General features: G+C 43.2%; 1 protein-coding gene across 1 annotated transcript; it reads right to left on the bottom strand.

Moving 5' to 3' along the window:
- Positions 1–1,685: 1,685 nt before the first annotated feature.
- On the bottom strand, positions 1,686–7,322 carry LOC135519453 (inositol polyphosphate-4-phosphatase type I A-like). The gene is made up of 6 exons (XM_064944690.1): positions 7,243–7,322; positions 6,366–6,445; positions 2,862–2,970; positions 2,404–2,494; positions 2,007–2,154; positions 1,686–1,821 (listed from the first exon to the last, which is right to left on the bottom strand). Exons 2-6 carry the CDS (start codon positions 6,443–6,445, stop codon positions 1,686–1,688), a joined length of 564 nt encoding a protein of 187 aa, XP_064800762.1. The 5' UTR covers positions 7,243–7,322.
- Between the last annotated feature and the right edge of the window lie 12,599 nt (positions 7,323–19,921).

The following is a 19,921-nucleotide window of genomic DNA, read 5'->3' as shown; positions in this document are numbered from 1 at the left end:
CTCTTCCTGTATGTTACTGATACTTCCTGTATGTTACTGATAGTCTCTTCCTGTATGTTACTGATACTTCCTGTATGTTACTGATACTTCCTGTATGTTACTGATAGTATCTACCTGTATGTTACTGATACTTCCTGTATGTTACTGATACTTCCTGTATGTTACTGATACTTCCTGTATGTTACTGATAGACTCTTCCTGTATTTTACTGATACTTCCTGTATGTTACTGATAGTCTCTTCCTGTATGTTACTGATACTTCCTGTATGTTACTGATACTTCCTGTATGTTACTGATAGTCTCTTCCTGTATGTTACTGATACTTCCTGTATGTTACTGATAGTATCTACCTGTATGTTACTGATACTTCATGTATGTTATTGATTCTTCCTGTATGTTACTGATACTTCCTGTATGTTACTGATAGACTCTTCCTGTATGTTACTGATAGACTCTTCCTGTATGTTACTGATACTTCCTGTATGTTTCTGATACTTCCTGTATGTTACTGATAGTGTTGTACTGTACGCTATTGATAGTATCGTCCAGCATGTTACTGAAGCATTAGTGATATGAAAGACACAATATATACAAAAGTATGAGTCTACCCTTCAAATTAGTGGATTCGGCAATTTCAGCCACACCCGTTGCTGACAGGTGTACAAAATCAAGCACACGCCATGCAATCTCCATAGACAAACATTGGCATTAGAATGGCCTTAGTGAAGAGCTCAGTGACTTTCAACGTGAAGAGCTCAGTGACTTTCAATACTTTAGATTCTTCAAAGTATCCACCCTTTGCCTTTGTGACAGCTTTGCACACTCTTGGCATTATCTCAACCAGTTTCATAAGGTGGAATGCATTTCAATTAACAGGTGTACCTTGTTAAAAGTTAATTTGTGGAATTTCTTTCCTTCTTAATGCATTTGAGCCAATCAGTTGTGTTGTGACAAGGTAGGGGTGGTATACAGAAGATAGCCCTATTTCGTAAAAGAGAATGCAAAGAGTGTGCAAAGCTGTCATCAAGGCAAAGGGTGGCTACTTTGAAGAATCTCAAATATAAAATATATTTTGATTTGTAGAACATTTTTTTGGCTACTACATGATTCCATGTGTGTTATTTCATAGTTTTGATGTCATCACTACAATTCTGCAATGTAGAAAATAGTACAAATTAAGAAAAACCCTGGAATGAGTAGGTGTGTCCAAACTTTTGACTGGTACTGGACGTTAGTAGTATGTTATAGCATATCATTGCATAGCCCTATAAATAGTGCACCATATTCATGGTATTTATTTTAAACGTTGACATTTACAGTAAATAACATAAAATGTTTTGTAAAATACTATGACTTTGGCATACTATTCATACGACGAATCATTGTGTTGTTGTTAACACTCGTTACTAACAACACTAATATTAGTCATGTGTTTTTAAAATGTGCAGCCTTGCAGTCTGTTATGATGTTTTCTGGTATGTTGGTGTACAGCAGTGGAGGCTGCTGAGGGGAGGACAGGTCATAATAATGTCTGGAACGGAGGAAATGGAATGGCATCAAACTATGTGTTTGATGTATTTGATACCATTCCACTTATTCCGCTCCATCCAATACCACAAGCCCGTCCTCTCCAATTAAGGTGACACCAGCCTCCTGTGGTTGACAGATCTATAAAGGTTCGGATGTTAACCTTTATATTGGTGCAGGTCGCTGATGGTCTCCTGGTAGGTGAGGATGATGGTTTGGTATTGAGAAATGATCTCCCTCCTCAGGTTCTCCCAACATGGAGATAACTCCCCCAACTCCTCCAGCTCACACACCCTAACACACACACACACACACACAAAATGTTAGTGATCTACACACATTCACAGGCACACACACACACACACACACACACACACACACACACACACACACACACACACACACACACACACACACACACACACACACACACACACACACACACACACACACACACACAGTATAGTATTCTGCGGTACCTGGCAGCGTCCTCCTCCAGCAGTAGTTTGACAAACTGTCGAGGGATGTGTAGAGAGAGGACGCTGTCAGACATCTGCTCTAGGATCCTCAGGTGGTGTCCATCCGTGGTGGGGAATCGATACATACGAGACATGGTGCCCCCAAAAACTGACAGCACAGCAACACACCAGTCAGAACATCTAGCAATCAATATAATCATTCATTACAGAATATAATAAATGCATTCATCAAATAATCAATTCAATCAACGAATAAATCAGTGTCAGTCAGTCATAATTCCTAAATCTGTAGGACCTCTCAATGTAAACTCTCTGTACACTAGGAATGATGAAGGAGTCTCACTCACACACTTTCCAATAGAGAATCGTACACTGACACACACTGGAACACACTCACCAGCCTTAAGCAGTGTGTCTTTGCACAGAGATGCAGACTTGGCCCTGATGTTCACTGACTCAGTCAGGCTGTCATCCACTTGAAGCATCATCTGAGACACACAGAGAAAGGACATCATGCCTGTTTGATTCACCATGGACACCCTTCAGTGAGCTGAACAGACTGAGTGAAAGTAAAACATCCATGTTTCTACCATGTGGATTTAACCTTTCTCCTTCTCCTTCTAGTCCACTGACCAGACAGGTTTAAGCAATATGAGAGGGAAATGGGAAAAGTTGCTAAAGAATAATCCAACAACTAAACAAACATTTACCAGACTAGGCCTACAGTCTGTGGTACATCTTCAAACATATCAGATAATATGGTCTGTATTAATAAAACGACTCAAATTAAGTCATATATTTCTACCAATATGGTGTTCCTTCCTCAGGCAGACCAGGCCAGACCAGGCTACTCACCCTGCCATTGATAGTGTCCTGCCGGGCCGCGGTGGCTCTCTGCTCTGTCCTCTCTTCTATCTGCCAGGCGATGATGGTGATGTTGCCCATGCGTTCGCTCTCCGCTGACCTGGAGGCAATTAGTAATAGATGTCTGCTGTATAACAATAGCTGAGGGTGTATGTGGAGGTTGTGTGTGTGTGTGTGTGTGTGTGTGTGTGTGTGTGTGTGTGTGTGTGTGTGTGTGTGTGTGTGTGTGTGTGTGTGTGTGTGTGTGTGTGTGTGTGTGTGTGTGTGTGTGTGTGTGAGTGAGTGAGTGAGTGAGTGAGTGACTGGGTGAGTGTGTGTCAAGCGTGTGTGTGTGTGTTAGGGTGACCACAGTCCCGTGGGGACAGTCCCGTATTTTGTCACCCGCGTCCCGCAACCAAAATATCATGTCCCGCATTATTTCAATTAAAACACCAACATAGTATCCCGTACTTTAGTCTTCCTATTCATTTCATGAGAATTTAAATTCTAACCTTGACTCTTTTCCAGTCACATTGCGCTTATGACAAGATATAACCCAGGGCTCACCAACCCTGTTCGTGGAGAGCTACCCTCCTGTAGGCTTTCACTACAACCCTGTTCGTGGAGAGCTACCCTCCTGTAGGCTTTCACTACAACCCTGTTCGTTGAGAGCTACCCTCCTGTAGGTTTTCACTCCAAGTTGAACTAACCTGATTCAGCTTATCAACCAGCTAATTATTAGAATCAGGTGCATTCGATTAGGGTTGGAATGAACCTACAGGACGGTAGCTCTCCAGGAACAGGGTTAGAGAGCCCTGCTATAACCTATATTATAAGGCTGTGGTAGATAAGCCTGTTGGTTAAACACTTCTCCAATCGTTGTCGAGATATGATATTCTGTGCAGCGCAAGAGGAGACGTACGGTGCATTCGAGACAACTCGGAACTAGAAAATACACAGCTCCAACTGGGAAAAAGAGCTTTGAGCGGTCATTCAACTCGGAATTACATGTCGGAAACTTGGGCATCATCCTAGGGCTCTTCTCCACCCAATCACATTGGTCAAATCCTTTCAGGCTAAATTCCAGATTAAGAGAGGACAGTTAACTAAGCCTACTTACAAAGAGAACAGTTAACTAAGTCTACTTACAAAGAGGACAGTTAACTAAGTCTACTTACAAAGAGGACAGTTAACTAAGCCTACTTACAAAGAGGACAGTTAACTAAGTCTACTTACAAAGAGGACAGTTAACTAAGCCTACTTACAAAGAGGACAGTTAACTAAGCCTACTTACAAAGAGGACAGTTAACTAAGCCTACTTACAAAGAGGACAGTTAACTAAGCCTACTTACAAAGAGGACAGTTAACTAAGCCTACTTACAAAGAGGACAGTTAACTAAGCCTACTTACAAAGAGGACAGTTAACTAAGCCTACTTACAAAGAGGACAGTTAACTAAGCCTACTTACAAAAAGTGTGCTTCTAACAAAGAGCTACAAGTAAGTAAATAGCCAAACAAATGTATTCATATAGGTTACACTGTCCTGTGAATGTCCCGCAAAATGTGGGTATTTTACGTGTGTTTGTGTCTACAGTGCATTCGGAAAGTATTCAGACCCCTTGACTCTTTCCACATTTTGCTATGTTACAGCCTTATTATAAAATGTATTAAATACATTTTTTTTCCTCATCAATATACATACAACACCCCATGATGACAAAACAAAAAGAGGTCTTTAGAATTTTTATGTATGAGCCTCGAAATTGAGTTTAAATACATCCTGTTTTCATTAAGCATCCTTGAGATGTTTCTCCAACTTGATTGGAGTCCACCTGTGGTAAATTCAATTGATTGGACATGATTTGGAAAGGCACACACCTGTCTGTTTAAGGTCCCACAGCTGACAGTGCATGTCAGAGCAAAAACCATGAGGTTGTCACGCCCTGACCATAGAGAGCCCTTGGTCCTCTATGGTGTAGTAGGTCAGGGCGTGACTAGGGGGTGATCTAGTATATCTATTTCTATGTTGGTGCTAATCTGGTTCCCAATTAGAAGCAGCTGTTTATCGTTGCCTCTGATTGGGGATCATATTAGCTATTTCCCCACCTGTGTTTTGTGGGATATTGAGTGTTTGTTAATGTGTTTGGGCACTACGTCCTCACGGTCTTTGTACGTTTTGTTATTTTGTTTCGTGCGCCTTGGTCCGCTCATATCCAAGATCGTGACAAAGGTTGAAGGAATTGTCTGTAGAGCTCCGAAACAGGATTGTGTCGAGGCATAGATCTGGGGCAGGGTACCAAAAACATTTCAGCAGGATTGAAGGTCCCCAAGAACACAATGACCTCCATCATTCTTAAATGGAGGAAGTTTGGAACCACAAAGACTATTCCTAGAGCTGGCCACCTGGCCAAACTGAGCAATCGGGGGAGAAGGGCCATGGTTAGGGAAGTGACCAAGAACCCGATGGTCACTCTGACAGAGCTCCAGAGTTCCTGTGTGGACATGTGAGAACCTTCCAGAAGTAAAAGCATCTCTGTAGCACTTCACCAATGATTAGTTTATCAGGCCAGACGGAAGCCACTTCTCAGTAAAAGGCACATGACAGCCCACTTGGAGTTTGCCAAAAGGCACCTAAAGGTCTCAGACCATGTTGAAATCAAGATTGAAACCAGAGTAGGCCTACGGTCTGTAGTACATCTTCAAATCAGATAATATGGTCTGAATTAATAAAATGACTCTAACTACCGATACGGTCTTCCTTCCTCAGGCCAGACCAGGCCAGACCAACTGTTGAAACCAAGATTGAACACTTTGGCCTGAATGCCAAGCATCACGTCTGAAGGAAACCTAGCACCATCCCTACAGTGAAGCATGGTGGTGGCAGCATCATGCTGTGGGGATGTTTTTCAGCGGCAGGGACTGGGAGACTATTCAGGATCGAGGGAAAGATGAACGGCGCAAAGTACAGAGAGGTCCTTAATGAAAAACTTCTCCAGAGCGCTCAGGACCTCAGACTGAGGCAAAGGTTAATCTTCCAACAGGACAACAACACTAGCCAAGACAACGCACAGCCAAGACAACGCAAGAGTGGCTTCGGGACAAGTCTCTGAATGTCCTTGAGTGGCCCAGCCAGAGACCGGACTTGAACCAAATCAAACATCTCTGGAGAGACCTGAAAATAGCTGTGCAGCGACGCTCCCCATCTAACCTGACATAGCTTGAGAGGATCTGCAGAGAAGAATGGGAGAAACTCCCCAAATACACATGTGCCAAGCTTGTAGTGTCATACCCAAGAATCGCTGCCAAAGGTGCTTCAACAAAGTACTGAGTAAAGGGTCTGAATACTAATCTAAATGTGATATTTGCAAAAATTTCTACAAATCCGTTTTTGACGGAAACATATTAAGTCATCAATTATAGAATAAGGCTGTAACGTAACAACGTGGTAAAAGGCAAGGGGTCTGAATACTTTCACTGTATGTTTGTGTTTGTGTCGTGCATGTGTGTGTGAGTTACCTGAGGGTTAGGTGAAGTCTGTGGTGTTTGTCCTGCAGAAGCTCCTTAACTGGGAACATGGCTGATCCCAGTAGGTACATCTGGCACCCAATCAAACACACATATCACTATTAGAGCCCAGTAGGTACATCTGGCACCCAATCAAACACACATATCACTATTAGAGCCCAGTAGGTACATCTGACACCCAATCACACACACATATCACTATTAGAGCCCAGTAGGTACATCTGACACCCAATCAAACACACATATCACTATTAGAGCCCAGTAGGTACATCTGACACCCAATCAAACACACATATCACTATTAGAGCCCAGTAGGTACATCTGACACCCAATCACACACACATATCACTATTAGAGCCCAGTAGTACATCTGACACCCAATCAAACACACATATCACTATAAGAGCCCAGTAGGTACATCTGACACCCAATCAAACACACATATCACTATAAGAGCCCAGTAGGTACATCTGACACCCAATCAAACACACATATCACTATTAGAGCCCAGTAGGTACATCTGGCACCCAATCAAACACACATATCACTATTAGAGCCCAGTAGGTACATCTGACACCCAATCACACACACATATCACTATTAGAGCCCAGTAGGTACATCTGACACCCTATCAAACACACATATCACTATTAGAGCCCAGTAGGTACATCTGACACCCAATCACACACACATATCACTATTAGAGCCCAGTAGGTACATCTGACACCCTATCAAACACACATATCACTATTAGAGCCCAGTAGGTACATCTTGGGGTGGAGTGTTTGGTTAGTTTGGGGCTGAAGAGTTTTGGGGAGTTGACTGTAATGGGGAAGTTGGAGTAGTTACAGTGGGGGACATTTCGTACCGTGCCTTGGGAGCGGTCCTTGACGTCGTACACAGACAGCTTGACCTGCGTCTGTTGAGTGATCAGAGAGTCCTGGAAGAATGCTATACTACTCAGATATATAGGATTACTGGTACCCTATGGATAGATAGAGAGAGAGAGAGAGAGAGAGAGAGAGAGAGAGAGAGAGAGAGAGAGAGACAGAGAGAGAGAGAGAGAGAGAGAGAGAGAGAGAGAGAGAGAGAGAGAGAGAGAGGGGGGAAAAAAGAGAGGGGGACTTTGTGATGAATCAGTTTGGCCAGGGCTGCCAACTTTTGAAGAAAGCTTGGAGTGCGATTTGCTATGTGAATGTCATTTCCCCCTGGCACAATCCCTAGATAGGAAGATTTTATTGTTTTAGAGCTCATTACCGACAATGCTATGTATTTTGGAATGGCTTACGGCTATGACCAGGTTGGGAAATTGTGCGCATTCAGGATGCTTTGAACATTAAATGAACACTCAAAATTCAACGACTTTGTTACTTTGAGAATTTTGGGGGATGAACTGTAAAGTACACTAATAATTTTTTAAACATATTTTTTGGGTGGTTTGACACTTTATTCAGACAGTAATGAAATGAGACAGACAAATGCTAGAAACGGTGGGAAGGTTGGAAGCAGGGATTGAACCCTGTTCTCAGGTGGAAAGTTGGATGAGACGTACCAGGGAGTGTCACCACTATACCAAGGCTCTGCACAGGAAATGATCATATTAATGGTGGATGGCAGTGGGGAACCAAATCATAGATTGCAGTCTCCTTGTTCATAGACTGCTTTCAAGGTAAGGACACAAACATTTCATATTTGTCACGACTCCCGCCGAAGTTGGCTCCCCTGCATGTTGGGGCGGTGCTCGGCGGTCGTCGTCACCGGCCTACTAGAAGTTGGCTCCCCTGCCTGTTGGGGCGGTGCTCGGCGGTCGTCGTCACCGGCCTACTAGAAGTTGGCTCCCCTGCCTGTTGGGGCGGTGCTCAGCGGTCGTCGTCACCGGCCTACTAGAAGTTGGCTCCCCTGCCTTTTGGGCGGTGCTCGGCGGTCGTCGTCACCGGCCTACTAGAAGTTGGCTCCCCTGCCTGTTGGGGCGGTGCTCGGCGGTCGTCGTCACCGGCCTACTAGAACCCGGCTCCCCTGCCTTTTGGGGCGGTGCTCGGCGGTCGTTAATCGTCACCGGCCTTGTTTGTGTGGGATTATTTTGTTCACGTTTTGAATCAGTTGGCTCCGATGCCTGTTGGGGCGGTGCTCGGCGGTCGTCGTCACCGGCCTACTAGAAGTTGGCTCCCCTGCCTGTTGGGGCGGTGCTCGGCGGTCGGTCACCGGCCTACTAGAATTGGCTCCCCTGCCTGTTGGGGCGGTGCTCGCGGTCGTCGTCACCGGCCTACTAGAAGTTTTAATACGGCTCCCCTGCCTGTTGGGGCGGTGCTCGGCGGTCGTCGTCACCGGCCTACTAGAAGACTAGATTGGCTCCCCTGCCTGTTGGGCGGTGCTCGGCGGTCGTCGTCACCGGCCTACTAGAATTTGTCTCTCTTGCCTGTTGGGGCGGTGCTCGGTGGTCGTCGTCACCGGCCTACTAGAAGTTGGCTCCCCTGCCTGTTGGGGCGGTGCTCAGCGGTCGTCGTCACCGGCCTACGAGCCGCCACCGATCCTTTTCCCTTTTCTGTTAGTTTAGTCTTATGAGTTGCACCTGTTCCTATTTGTGTTTTCTTGATTTGCTTACCTATTTAATCTTGTGAAGCCCGCCCTTGTTTGTGTGGGATTATTTTGTTCACGTTTTGAATCAGTGGTGTTATTGTGCTCCGGATCGTGTTACCCTGTGTTTTGGGTTGGTCAGTGTTTTCCGTCCTGTGTTTTGGGTGGGTCGGTGTTTTCCGTCCTGTGTTTTGGGTTGGTCAGTGTTTTCCGCCCTGTGTTTTGGGTTGGTCAGTGTTTTCCGTCCTGTGTTTTGGGTGGGTCGGTGTTTTCCGTCCTGTGTTTTGGGTTGGTCAGTGTTTTCCGTCCTGTGTTTTGGGTTGGTCAGTGTTTTCCGTCCTGTGTTTTGGGTGGGTCGGTGTTTTCCGCCCTGTGTTTTGGGTGAGTCAGTGTTTTCCGTCCTGTGTTTTGGGTTGGTCAGTGTTTTCCGTCCTGTGTTTTGGGTTGGTCAGTGTTTTCCGCCCTGTGTTTTGGGTTGGTCAGTGTTTTCCGTCCTGTGTTTTGGGTTGGTCAGTGTTTTCCGCCCTGTGTTTTGGGTTGGTCAGTGTTTTCCGCCCTGTGTTTTGGGTTGATCAGTGTTTTCCGCCCTGTGTTTTGGGTTGGACAGTGTTTTCCGCCCTGTGTTTTGGGTTGTCAGTGTTTTCTGCCCTGTGTTTTGGGTTGATCAGTGTTTTCCGCCCTGTGTTTTGGGTTGGACAGTGTTTTCCGCCCTGTGTTTTGGGTTGTCAGTGTTTTCTGCCCTGTGTTTTGGGTTGGACAGTGTTTTCCGCCCTGTGTTTTGGGTGGGTCAGTGTTTTCCGCCCTGTGTTTTGGGTTGGTCAGTGTTTTCCGCCCTGTGTTTTGGCTTGGACAGTGTTTTCCGCCCTGTGTTTTGGGTGGGTCAGTGTTTTCCACCCTGTGTTTTGGGCATGACCATTTTGTGCCGGAATAAAGTGCATTTTTCCGTGATCCCTCTGATCTCTGCACCTGATTCCAACCTTCCACTCCTAGTCATCCGTGACAATATTTTGTAATTTAGGTGAACTCTTTAAAATAGGAGGTAAAGAAAATCCTGCTTTTTCTCCAGGAGGGTTGGCCAGCCCCAATCTATGTTTCCCAAGTGCTGGGTGTTTGAAAAATATTCTTGTTATAACAATTCTCAAAATCACCCAAACTGTTTTTTTTTTAATCTAATGAATATGAATATTCAGGTGGTTTACGAGTTGAAGAGCCTTGCCACCATCTTACTCTGCATAAGATATGATGCATTTATGAGTTTTGAATCCCCCTACAATCTCTGCCAATACTCAAAAGTAAAACAATTATATGAGAGGCTTGGAGCATTTAATATCCCATGCTTATTTGTATGACTTATTCAAAACTGCCCATGAATGGCTACAAAAATACATAGCCTCATCTAATTAATTTTCAGTGACACAAATAGGCATATCAGATTTCAAATATGTGATTCCACTGGCAACATTGGTAAGAAGTGGAACATTTTAATACGTGTGGGGTTTAACAGTCGTGTTCTTGCTGACAAGCACAGTAATTACCCTACATTTTAGCCCATTGTTAAGAATGAGAACTGTTCCACTGATCAGACTAAATCAAGTAAATAGCCAATAAAATCTCCTGAAGACTAGATTACATAAATCTGCTCCTACACTCTACCCAAATTATGTTTTATGTATTGTCCTACCTCTGGAATTAAACTTACACTTTTAGTTTCACAATCTGTTTGACTAAATTATTTTCATAGTTACACATCAGTTCACCCTACCAAACTTCCCTGTTAAAACAAACTGTAGGTCTGTCTGCTACCGTTTTGTTGTCACAGCCAAAACGCCAATCACCAAATGAGGGGACTAATGCAAGTGTGCATTAAATCGACTTTAGTACATGCTGTGAAAAGGCAGCATTCTGCAATAGGGACGGGAGTAGCAGCAACCTCTTTTTGTTGACAACTTTGTAGATAAAACAGGTCTACAGTGCTGCTCTTTTTACAGTTTTATAAACTCAGCGGAGAACGTTCTCTCTCTCCATTCAGATCCACTCTAAACCTTTTCTTTAAAACGTACATCCAATCCCCTTGATCCTTTACATAACTAGACCAATCATATGCTTGAATGTGTTGCGGTTCACAGTGCTGTGGCAGGACAGGACAATGATAAAGGTGCAGCTCATGATGTTAAATTGCAAGCGCAGATGCTCTGATTTCTAAATGATTTGGAGCTCAGTTGAAAAGTTATCACACTGACTATACAATGGAGTAATTAAACAAATAAATGCAGTACTTTTCAATGCGTGAGATATGAGGTGTGGCATGTGTATGTGAGAAGAGGGTCAAATGCGTGTCTCATGGCCAATGTGTGAGAATTGGCAGTGCTCATTATAGTGTAAAGCAGTGTGGTTATGTTATGGGTAGGTCAACGATGTGTAGAGTGTGTTGGTTATGTTATTGTTAGGTCAATGATGTGTAGAGTGTGTTGGTTATGTTATGGGTAGGTCAATGCGGTGTAGAGTGTGTTGGTTATGTTATGGTTAGGTCAATGATGTGTAGAGTGTGTTGGTTATGTTATGGGTAGGTCAATGCGGTGAAGAGTGTGTTGGTTCTGTTATGGTTAGGTCAACGACGTGTAGCGTGTGTTGGTTATTTTATGGGTAGGTCAACGTGGTGAAGGGCGTGTTGGTTATGTTATGGGTAGGTCAATGCGGTGAAGAGCGTGTTGGTTATGTTATGGTTAGGTCAACGATGTGTAGAGTGTGTTGGTTATGTTATGGTTAGGTCAATATGGTGTAGAGTTTGTTGGTTATTGTCATGTGTAGGTCATTGTGGTGTAGGATTTATGGTTATGTTATGGTTAGGTCAACGTGGTGAAGAGTGTGTTGGTTATGTGTATGGTTAGGTCAACATGATGTAGAGATTTATGGTTATGTCAACATGGTGGAGGTCAGGTGTAGAGATTTATGGTTAGGTTTTGGGAGGTCAACATGGTGTAGGTCCTTATGGTTATGTCAACTGTGTGAGCGTGTATGGTTAAGAATGGCAACATGGTTAGGATGGTTAGGTCAACATAGTGTAGAGTTATGGTTAGGTAATGGTTAGGTCAACATGGTGTAGAGCGTTATGGTTACGTTATGGTTAGGTCAACATGGTGTAGACCGTTATGTTAGGTCAACATGTGTAGGCTTATGGTTAGGTCAACATGGTGTAGACATGGTTATTATGGTTAGGTCAACATGATGTAGAGCGTTATGGTTAGGTCAACATGGTGTTAGATTTATGGTTAGGTCAACGTGGTGTAAATGGTTAGGTCAACATGACAGAGCAATGGTTAGGTCAACATGATGTAGAGGGTTATGTGTTATGTCAACATGGTGTAGAGTTATGGTTAGGTCAACCTGGTGTAAGTTATGGTTATGTTATGGTTAGGTCAACATGATGTAGTGTAGCGTTATGGTTAGGTCAACATAGTGTAGAGTTATGGTTAGGTCAATATGGTCCCCTCATCAGCGTTATGGTTACGTTGGTTAGGTCAACATGGTGTAGAGCGTTATGGTTAGGTCAACATAGTGTAGAGCGTTATGGTTAGGTAATGGTTAGGTCAACATGATGTAGAGTGTTATGGTTATTATGGTTTACGGTTATGGTTAGGTCAACATGATGTAGAGCGTTATGGTTATTTTTAATTAGGTCAACATGGTGTAGAGCGTTTGGTTACGTTATGGTTAGGTCAACATGATGTAGAGTGTTATGGTTAGGTCAACATGATGTAGACTCCTTATGGTTAGGTCAATATGGTGTAAGCATGGTTAGGTCAACATGGTGTAGAGCATTATGGTTAGGTCAATATGGTGTAGAGCGTTATGGTTAGGTCAACCTGGTGTAGACATGGTTATTATGGTTAGGTCAACATGATGTAGAGCTTATGGTTAGGTCAACATGGTGGAGCGTTATGGTTAGGTAATGGTTAGGTCAACATGGTGTAGAGCGTTATGGTTAGGTCAACATGATGTAGATCGTTATGGTTAAGTAATGGTTTGGTCAACATGGTGTAGACGTTATGGTTAGGTCAACATGTGTAGAGCGTTATGTTAGGTATTTATGGTTAGGTCAACTGGTGTAAATAATGGTTAGGTCAACATGGTGTAGAGCGTTATGGTTACGTAATGGTTAGGTCAACATGGTGTAGAGCGTTATGGTTAGGTCAACATAGTGTAGAGCGTTATGGTTAGGTCAACATGGTGTAGAGCGTTATGGTTACGTTATGGTTAGGTCAACATGATGTAGAGCGTTATGGTTAGGTCAACATGGTGTAGAGCGTTATGGTTAGGTCAACATGGTGTAGAGCGTTATGGTTAGGTCAACATGGTGTAGAGCGTTATGGTTAGGTCAACATGGTGTAGAGCGTTATGGTTAGGTCAATATGGTGTAGAGCGTTATGGTTAGGTCAACATGGTGTAGAGTGTTATGGTTAGGTCAACATGGTGTAGAGCGTTATGGTTAGGTCAACATGGTGTAGAGCGTTATGGTTAGGTCAACATGATGTAGAGCGTTATGGTTAGGTCAACATGATGTAGAGCGTTATGGTTAGGTCAACATGGTGTAGAGCGTTATGGTTAGGTCAACATGGTGTAACATGAGGTGTAGAGCGTTATGGTTAGGTCAATATGGTGTAGAGCGTTATGGTTACGTTATGGTTAGGTCAATATGGTGTAGAGTGTTATGGTTAGGTCAACATGGTGTAGAGCGTTATGGTTAGGTCAACATGGTGTAGAGCGTTATGGTTAGGTCAACATGGTGTAGAGCGTTAAGGTTTGGTCAACATGGTGTAGAGCGTTATGGTTAGGTCAACATGGTGTAGAGTTATGGTTAGGTCAACATGATGTAGAGTGTTATGGTTAGGTCAATATGGTGTAGAGCGTTATGGTTAGGTCAACATGATGTAGAGCGTTATGGTTAGGTCAACATGGTGTAGAGCGTTATGGTTACGTTATGGTTAGGTCAACATGATGTAGAGCGTTATGGTTAGGTCAACATGATGTAGAGCGTTATGGTTAGGTCAATATGGTGTAGAGCGTTTATGGTTAGGTCAACATGGTGTAGAGCGTTATGGTTAGGTCAACATGGTGTAGAGTGTTATGGTTAGGTCAACATGATGTAGAGCGTTATGGTTAGGTCAACATGGTGTAGAGTGTTATGGTTAGGTCAACATGGTGTAGAGCGTTATGGTTAGGTCAACATGATGTAGAGCGTTATGGTTAGGTCAACATGGTGTAGAGCGTTATGGTTAGGTCAACATGATGTAGAGCGTTATGGTTAGGTCAACATGATGTAGAGCGTTATGGTTAGGTCAACATGGTGTAGAGGGTTATGGTTAGGTCAACATGGTGTAGAGCGTTATGGTTACGTTATGGTTAGGTCAACATGATGTAGAGCGTTATGGTTAGGTCAACATAGTGTATTATGGTTAGGTCAATATGGTGTAGAGCGTTATGGTTAGGGTTAGGTCAACATGGTGTAGAGCGTTATGGTTAGGTCAACATGGTGTAGAGCGTTATGGTTAGGTCAACATGGTGTAGAGCGTTATGGTTAGGTCAACATGATGTAGAGCGTTATGGTTAGGGTTAGGTCAACATGGTGTAGAGCGTTATGGTTACGTTATGGTTAGGTCAACATGGTGTAGAGTGTTATGGTTAGGTCAACATGGTGTAGAGCGTTATGGTTAGGTCAACATGGTGTAGAGCGTTATGGTTAGGTCAACATGGTGTAGAGTTATGGTTAGGTCAACATGGTGTAGAGCGTTATGGTTAGGTCAACATGGTGTAGAGCGTTATGGTTAAGGGTTAGGTCAACATGGTGTAGAGCGTTATGGTTAGGTCAACATGGTGTAGAGCGTTATGGTTAGGTAATGGTTAGGTCAACATGGTGTAGAGCGTTATGGTTAGGTCAACATGGTGTAGAGCGTTATGGTTAGGTCAACATGATGTAGAGCGTTATGGTTAGGTCAACATGGTGTAGAGCGTTATGGTTACGTTAGGTCAACATGGTGTAGAGCGTTAAGGTTTGGTCAACATGGTGTAGAGCGTTATGGTTAGGTCAACATGGTGTAGAGTTATGGTTAGGTCAACATGATGTAGAGTGTTATGGTTAGGTCAATATGGTGTAGAGCGTTATGGTTAGGTCAACATGATGTAGAGTTATGGTTAGGTCAACATGGTGTAGAGCGTTATGGTTACGTTATGGTTAGGTCAACATGATGTAGAGCGTTATGGTTAGGTCAACATAGTGTAGAGTTATGGTTAGGTCAATATGGTGTAGAGCGTTATGGTTACGTAATGGTTAGGTCAACATGGTGTAGAGCGTTATGGTTAGGTCAACATGATGTAGAGCGTTATGGTTAGGTCAACATGATGTAGAGCGTTAAACATGGTTATAATGGTTAGGTCAACATGATGTAGAGCGTTATGGTTAGGGTCAACATGGTGTAGAGCGTTCTGGTTACGTTATGGTTAGGTCAACATGATGTAGAGTGTTATGGTTAGGTCAACATGATGTAGAGCGTTATGGTTAGGTCAACATGGTGTAGAGCGTTATGGTTAGGTCAACATGGTGTAGAGTTATGGTTAGGTCAATATGGTGTAGAGCGTTATGGTTAGGTCAACCTGGTGTAGAGCGTTATGGTTACGTTATGGTTAGGTCAACATGATGTAGAGCGTTATGGTTAGGTCAACATGGTGGAGAGCGTTATGGTTAGGTAATGGTTAGGTCAACATGGTGTAGAGCGTTATGGTTAGGTCAACATGATGTAGAGCGTTATGGTTAAGTAATGGTTTGGTCAACATGGTGTAGAGCGTTATGGTTAGGTCAACATAGTGTAGAGCGTTATGGTTAGGTAATGGTTAGGTCAACATGGTGTAGAGCGTTATGGTTACGTAATGGTTAGGTCAACATGGTGTAGAGCGTTATGGTTAGGTCAACATAGTGTAGAGCGTTATGGTTAGGTCAACATGGTGTAGAGCGTTATGGTTACGTCAACATGATGTAGAGCGTTATGGTTAGGTCAACATGGTGTAGAGCGTTATGGTTAGGTCAACATGGTGTAGAGCGTTATGGTTAGGTCAACATGGTGTAGAGCGTTATGGTTAGGTCAACATGGTGTAGAGCGTTATGGTTAGGTCAACATGGTGTAGAGCGTTATGGTTAGGTCAACATGGTGTAGAGTGTTATGGTTAGGTCAACATGGTGTAGAGTTATGGTTAGGTCAACATGGTGTAGAGCGTTATGGTTAGGTCAACATGATGTAGAGCGTTATGGTTAGGTCAACATGGTAGAGCGTTATGGTTAGGTCAACATGGTGTAGAGCGTTATGGTTAGGTCAACATGGTGTAGAGCGTTATGGTTAGGTCAACATGATGTAGAGCGTTATGGTTATGGTTAGGTCAACATGGTGTAGAGTGTTATGGTTAGGTCAACATGGTGTAGAGTGTTATGGTTAGGTCAACATGGTGTAGAGCGTTATGGTTAGGTCAACATGATGTAGAGTGTTATGGTTAGGTCAACATGGTGTAGAGTTATGGTTAGGTCAACATGGTGTAGAGTTATGGTTAGGTCAACATGGTGTAGAGCGTTATGGTTAGGTCAACATGGTGTAGAGCGTTATGGTTAGGTCAATGGTTAGGTCAACATGGTGTAGAGCGTTATGGTTACGTTATGGTCAACATGATGTAGAGCGTTATGGTTAGGTCAATAGTGTTTATGGTTAGGTCAATATGGTGTAGAGCGTTATGGTTACGTAATGGTTAGGTCAACATGGTGTAGAGCGTTATGGTTAGGTCAACATGGTGTAGAGCGTTATGGTTAGGTCAACATGGTGTAGAGCGTTAAGGTTTGGTCAACATGGTGTAGACTGTTATGGTTAGGTCAACATGGTGTAGAGCGTTATGGTTAGGTCAACATGATGTAGAGCGTTATGGTTAGGTCAATATGGTGTAGAGCGTTATGGTTAGGTCAACATGACGTAGAGCGTTATGGTTAGGTCAACATGATGTAGAGGGTTATGGTTAGGTCAACATGGTGTAGAGTTATGGTTAGGTCAACATGGTGTAGAGCGTTATGGTTACGTTATGGTTAGGTCAACATGATGTAGAGCGTTATGGTTAGGTCAACATAGTGTAGAGTTATGGTTAGGTCAATATGGTGTAGAGCGTTATGGTTACGTAATGGTTAGGTCAACATGGTGTAGAGCGTTATGGTTAGGTCAACATAGTGTAGAGCGTTATGGTTAGGTAATGGTTAGGTCAACATGATGTAGAGCGTTATGGTTACGTAATGGTTAGGTCAACATGATGTAGAGCGTTATGGTTACGTAATGGTTAGGTCAACATGGTGTAGAGCGTTCTGGTTACGTTATGGTTAGGTCAACATGATGTAGAGTGTTATGGTTAGGTCAACATGATGTAGAGCGTTATGGTTAGGTCAATATGGTGTAGAGCGTTATGGTTAGGTCAACATGGTGTAGAGTTATGGTTAGGTCAATATGGTGTAGAGCGTTATGGTTAGGTCAACCTGGTGTAGAGCGTTATGGTTACGTTATGGTTAGGTCAACATGATGTAGAGCGTTATGGTTAGGTCAACATGGTGGAGAACGTTATGGTTAGGTAATGGTTAGGTCAACATGATGTAGAGCGTTATGGTTAAGTAATGGTTTGGTCAACATGGTTAGAGCGTTATGGTTAGGTCAACATAGTGTAGAGCGTTATGGTTAGGTAATGGTTAGGTCAACATGATGTAGAGCGTTATGGTTAGGTCAACATGGTGTAGAGCGTGGTTATGGTTAGGTCAACATGATGTAGAGCGTTATGGTTAGGTCAACATGGTGTAGAGCGTTATGGTTAGGTCAACATGGTGTAGAGCGTTATGGTTAGGTCAACATGGTGTAGATTATGGTTAGGTCAACATGGTGTAGAGCGTTATGGTTAGGTCAATGGTGTAGATGGTTACGTTATGGTTAGGTCAACATGGTGTAGAGTGTTATGGTTAGGTCAACATGATGTAGAGGGTTATGGTTAGGTCAACATGGTGTAGAGCGTTATGGTTAGGTCAACATGGTGTAGAGCGTTATGGTTACGTTATGGTTAGGTCAACATGATGTAGAGCGTTATGGTTAGGTCAATATGGTGTAGAGCGTTATGGTTAGGTCAACATGGTGTAGAGCGTTATGGTTAGGTTTAGGTCAACATGATGTAGAGCGTTATGGTTACGTATGGTTAGGTCAACATGGTGTAGAGCGTTATGGTTAGGTCAACATGGTGTAGAGCGTTATGGTTAGGTCAACATGGTGTAGAGCGTTATGGTTAGGTCAACATGATGTAGATGGTTAGGTCAACATGGTGTAGAGCGTTATGGTTAGGTCAACATGGTGTAGAGCGTTATGGTTAGGTCAACATGGTGTAGAGCGTTATGGTTAGGTCAACATGGTGTAGAGCGTTATGGTTAGGTCAATATGGTGTAGAGCGTTATGGTTAGGTCAACATGGTGTAGAGTGTTATGGTTAGGTCAACATGGTGTAGAGCGTTATGGTTAGGTCAACATGGTGTAGAGCGTTATGGTTAGGTCAACATGATGTAGAGCGTTATGGTTAGGTCAACATGATGTAGAGCGTTATGGTTAGGTCAACATGGTGTAGAGCGTTATGGTTAGGTCAACATGGTGTAGAGCGTTATGGTTAGGTCAATATGGTGTAGAGCGTTATGGTTACGTTATGGTTAGGTCAATATGGTGTAGAGTGTTATGGTTAGGTCAACATGGTGTAGAGTGTTATGGTTAGGTCAACATGGTGTAGAGCGTTATGGTTAGGTCAACATGATGTAGAGTGTTATGGTTAGGTCAACATGGTGTAGAGTTATGGTTAGGTCAACATGGTGTAGAGTTATGGTTAGGTCAACATGGTGTAGAGCGTTATGGTTAGGTCAACATGGTGTAGAGCGTTATGGTTAGGTCAACATGATGTAGAGCGTTATGGTTAGGTCAACATGGTGTAGAGCGTTATGGTTACGTTATGGTTAGGTCGACATGATGTAGAGCGTTATGGTTAGGTCAACATAGTGTAGAGTTATGGTTAGGTCAATATGGTGTAGAGCGTTATGGTTACGTAATGGTTAGGTCAACATGGTGTAGAGCGTTAAGGTTTGGTCAACATGGTGTAGAGAGTTATGGTTAGGTCAACATGGTGTAGAGCGTTATGGTTAGGTCAACATGGTGTAGAGTGTTATGGTTAGGTCAACATGGTGTAGAGCGTTATGGTTAGGTCAACATGATGTAGAGCGTTATGGTTAGGTCAATATGGTGTAGAGCGTTATGGTTAGGTCAACATGACGTAGAGCGTTATGGTTAGGTCAACATGATGTAGAGGGTTATGTTTAGGTCAACATGGTGTAGAGTTATGGTTAGGTCAACATGGTGTAGAGCGTTATGGTTACGTTATGGTTAGGTCAACATGATGTAGAGCGTTATGGTTAGGTCAACATAGTGTAGAGTTATGGTTAGGTCAATATGGTGTAGAGCGTTATGGTTACGTAATGGTTAGGTCAACATGGTGTAGAGCGTTATGGTTAGGTCAACATAGTGTAGAGCGTTATGGTTAGGTAATGGTTAGGTCAACATGATGTAGAGCGTTATGGTTACGTAATGGTTAGGTCAACATGATGTAGAGCGTTATGGTTATAATGGTTAGGTCAACATGGTGTAGAGCGTTCTGGTTATGGTTAGGTCAACATGATGTAGAGTGTTATGGTTAGGTCAACATGATGTAGAGCGTTATGGTTAGGTCAATATGGTGTAGAGCGTTATGGTTAGGTCAACATGGTGTAGAGTTATGGTTAGGTCAATATGGTGTAGAGCGTTATGGTTAGGTCAACATGATGGTTACGTTATGGTTAGGTCAACATGATGTAGAGCGTTATGGTTAGGTCAACATGGTGGAGAACGT

The sequence above is a fragment of the Oncorhynchus masou genome, chromosome 29 (assembly GCF_036934945.1).
Source record: "Oncorhynchus masou masou isolate Uvic2021 chromosome 29, UVic_Omas_1.1, whole genome shotgun sequence".
In the NCBI taxonomy this organism is placed as follows: Eukaryota; Metazoa; Chordata; class Actinopteri; order Salmoniformes; family Salmonidae; genus Oncorhynchus; species Oncorhynchus masou.
Note: the sequence above shows the minus strand (reverse complement) of the source record. Positions and strands in the feature narration are given on the sequence as shown.

Excerpts from the sequence above, each read along its gene's own strand:
- LOC135519453 (XM_064944690.1), bottom strand. The coding sequence starts at position 6,445 with ATGTACCTACTGGGATCAGCCATGTTCCCAGTTAAGGAGCTTCTGCAG. Across the intron at positions 2,495-2,861 it reads AGGACACTATCAATGGCAGG|ATGATGCTTCAAGTGGATGA; the intron begins GTGAGTAGCCTG and ends TGTGTGTCTCAG. Across the intron at positions 2,155-2,403 it reads AGACACACTGCTTAAGGCTG|TTTTTGGGGGCACCATGTCT; the intron begins GTGAGTGTGTTC and ends CTGTGCTGTCAG.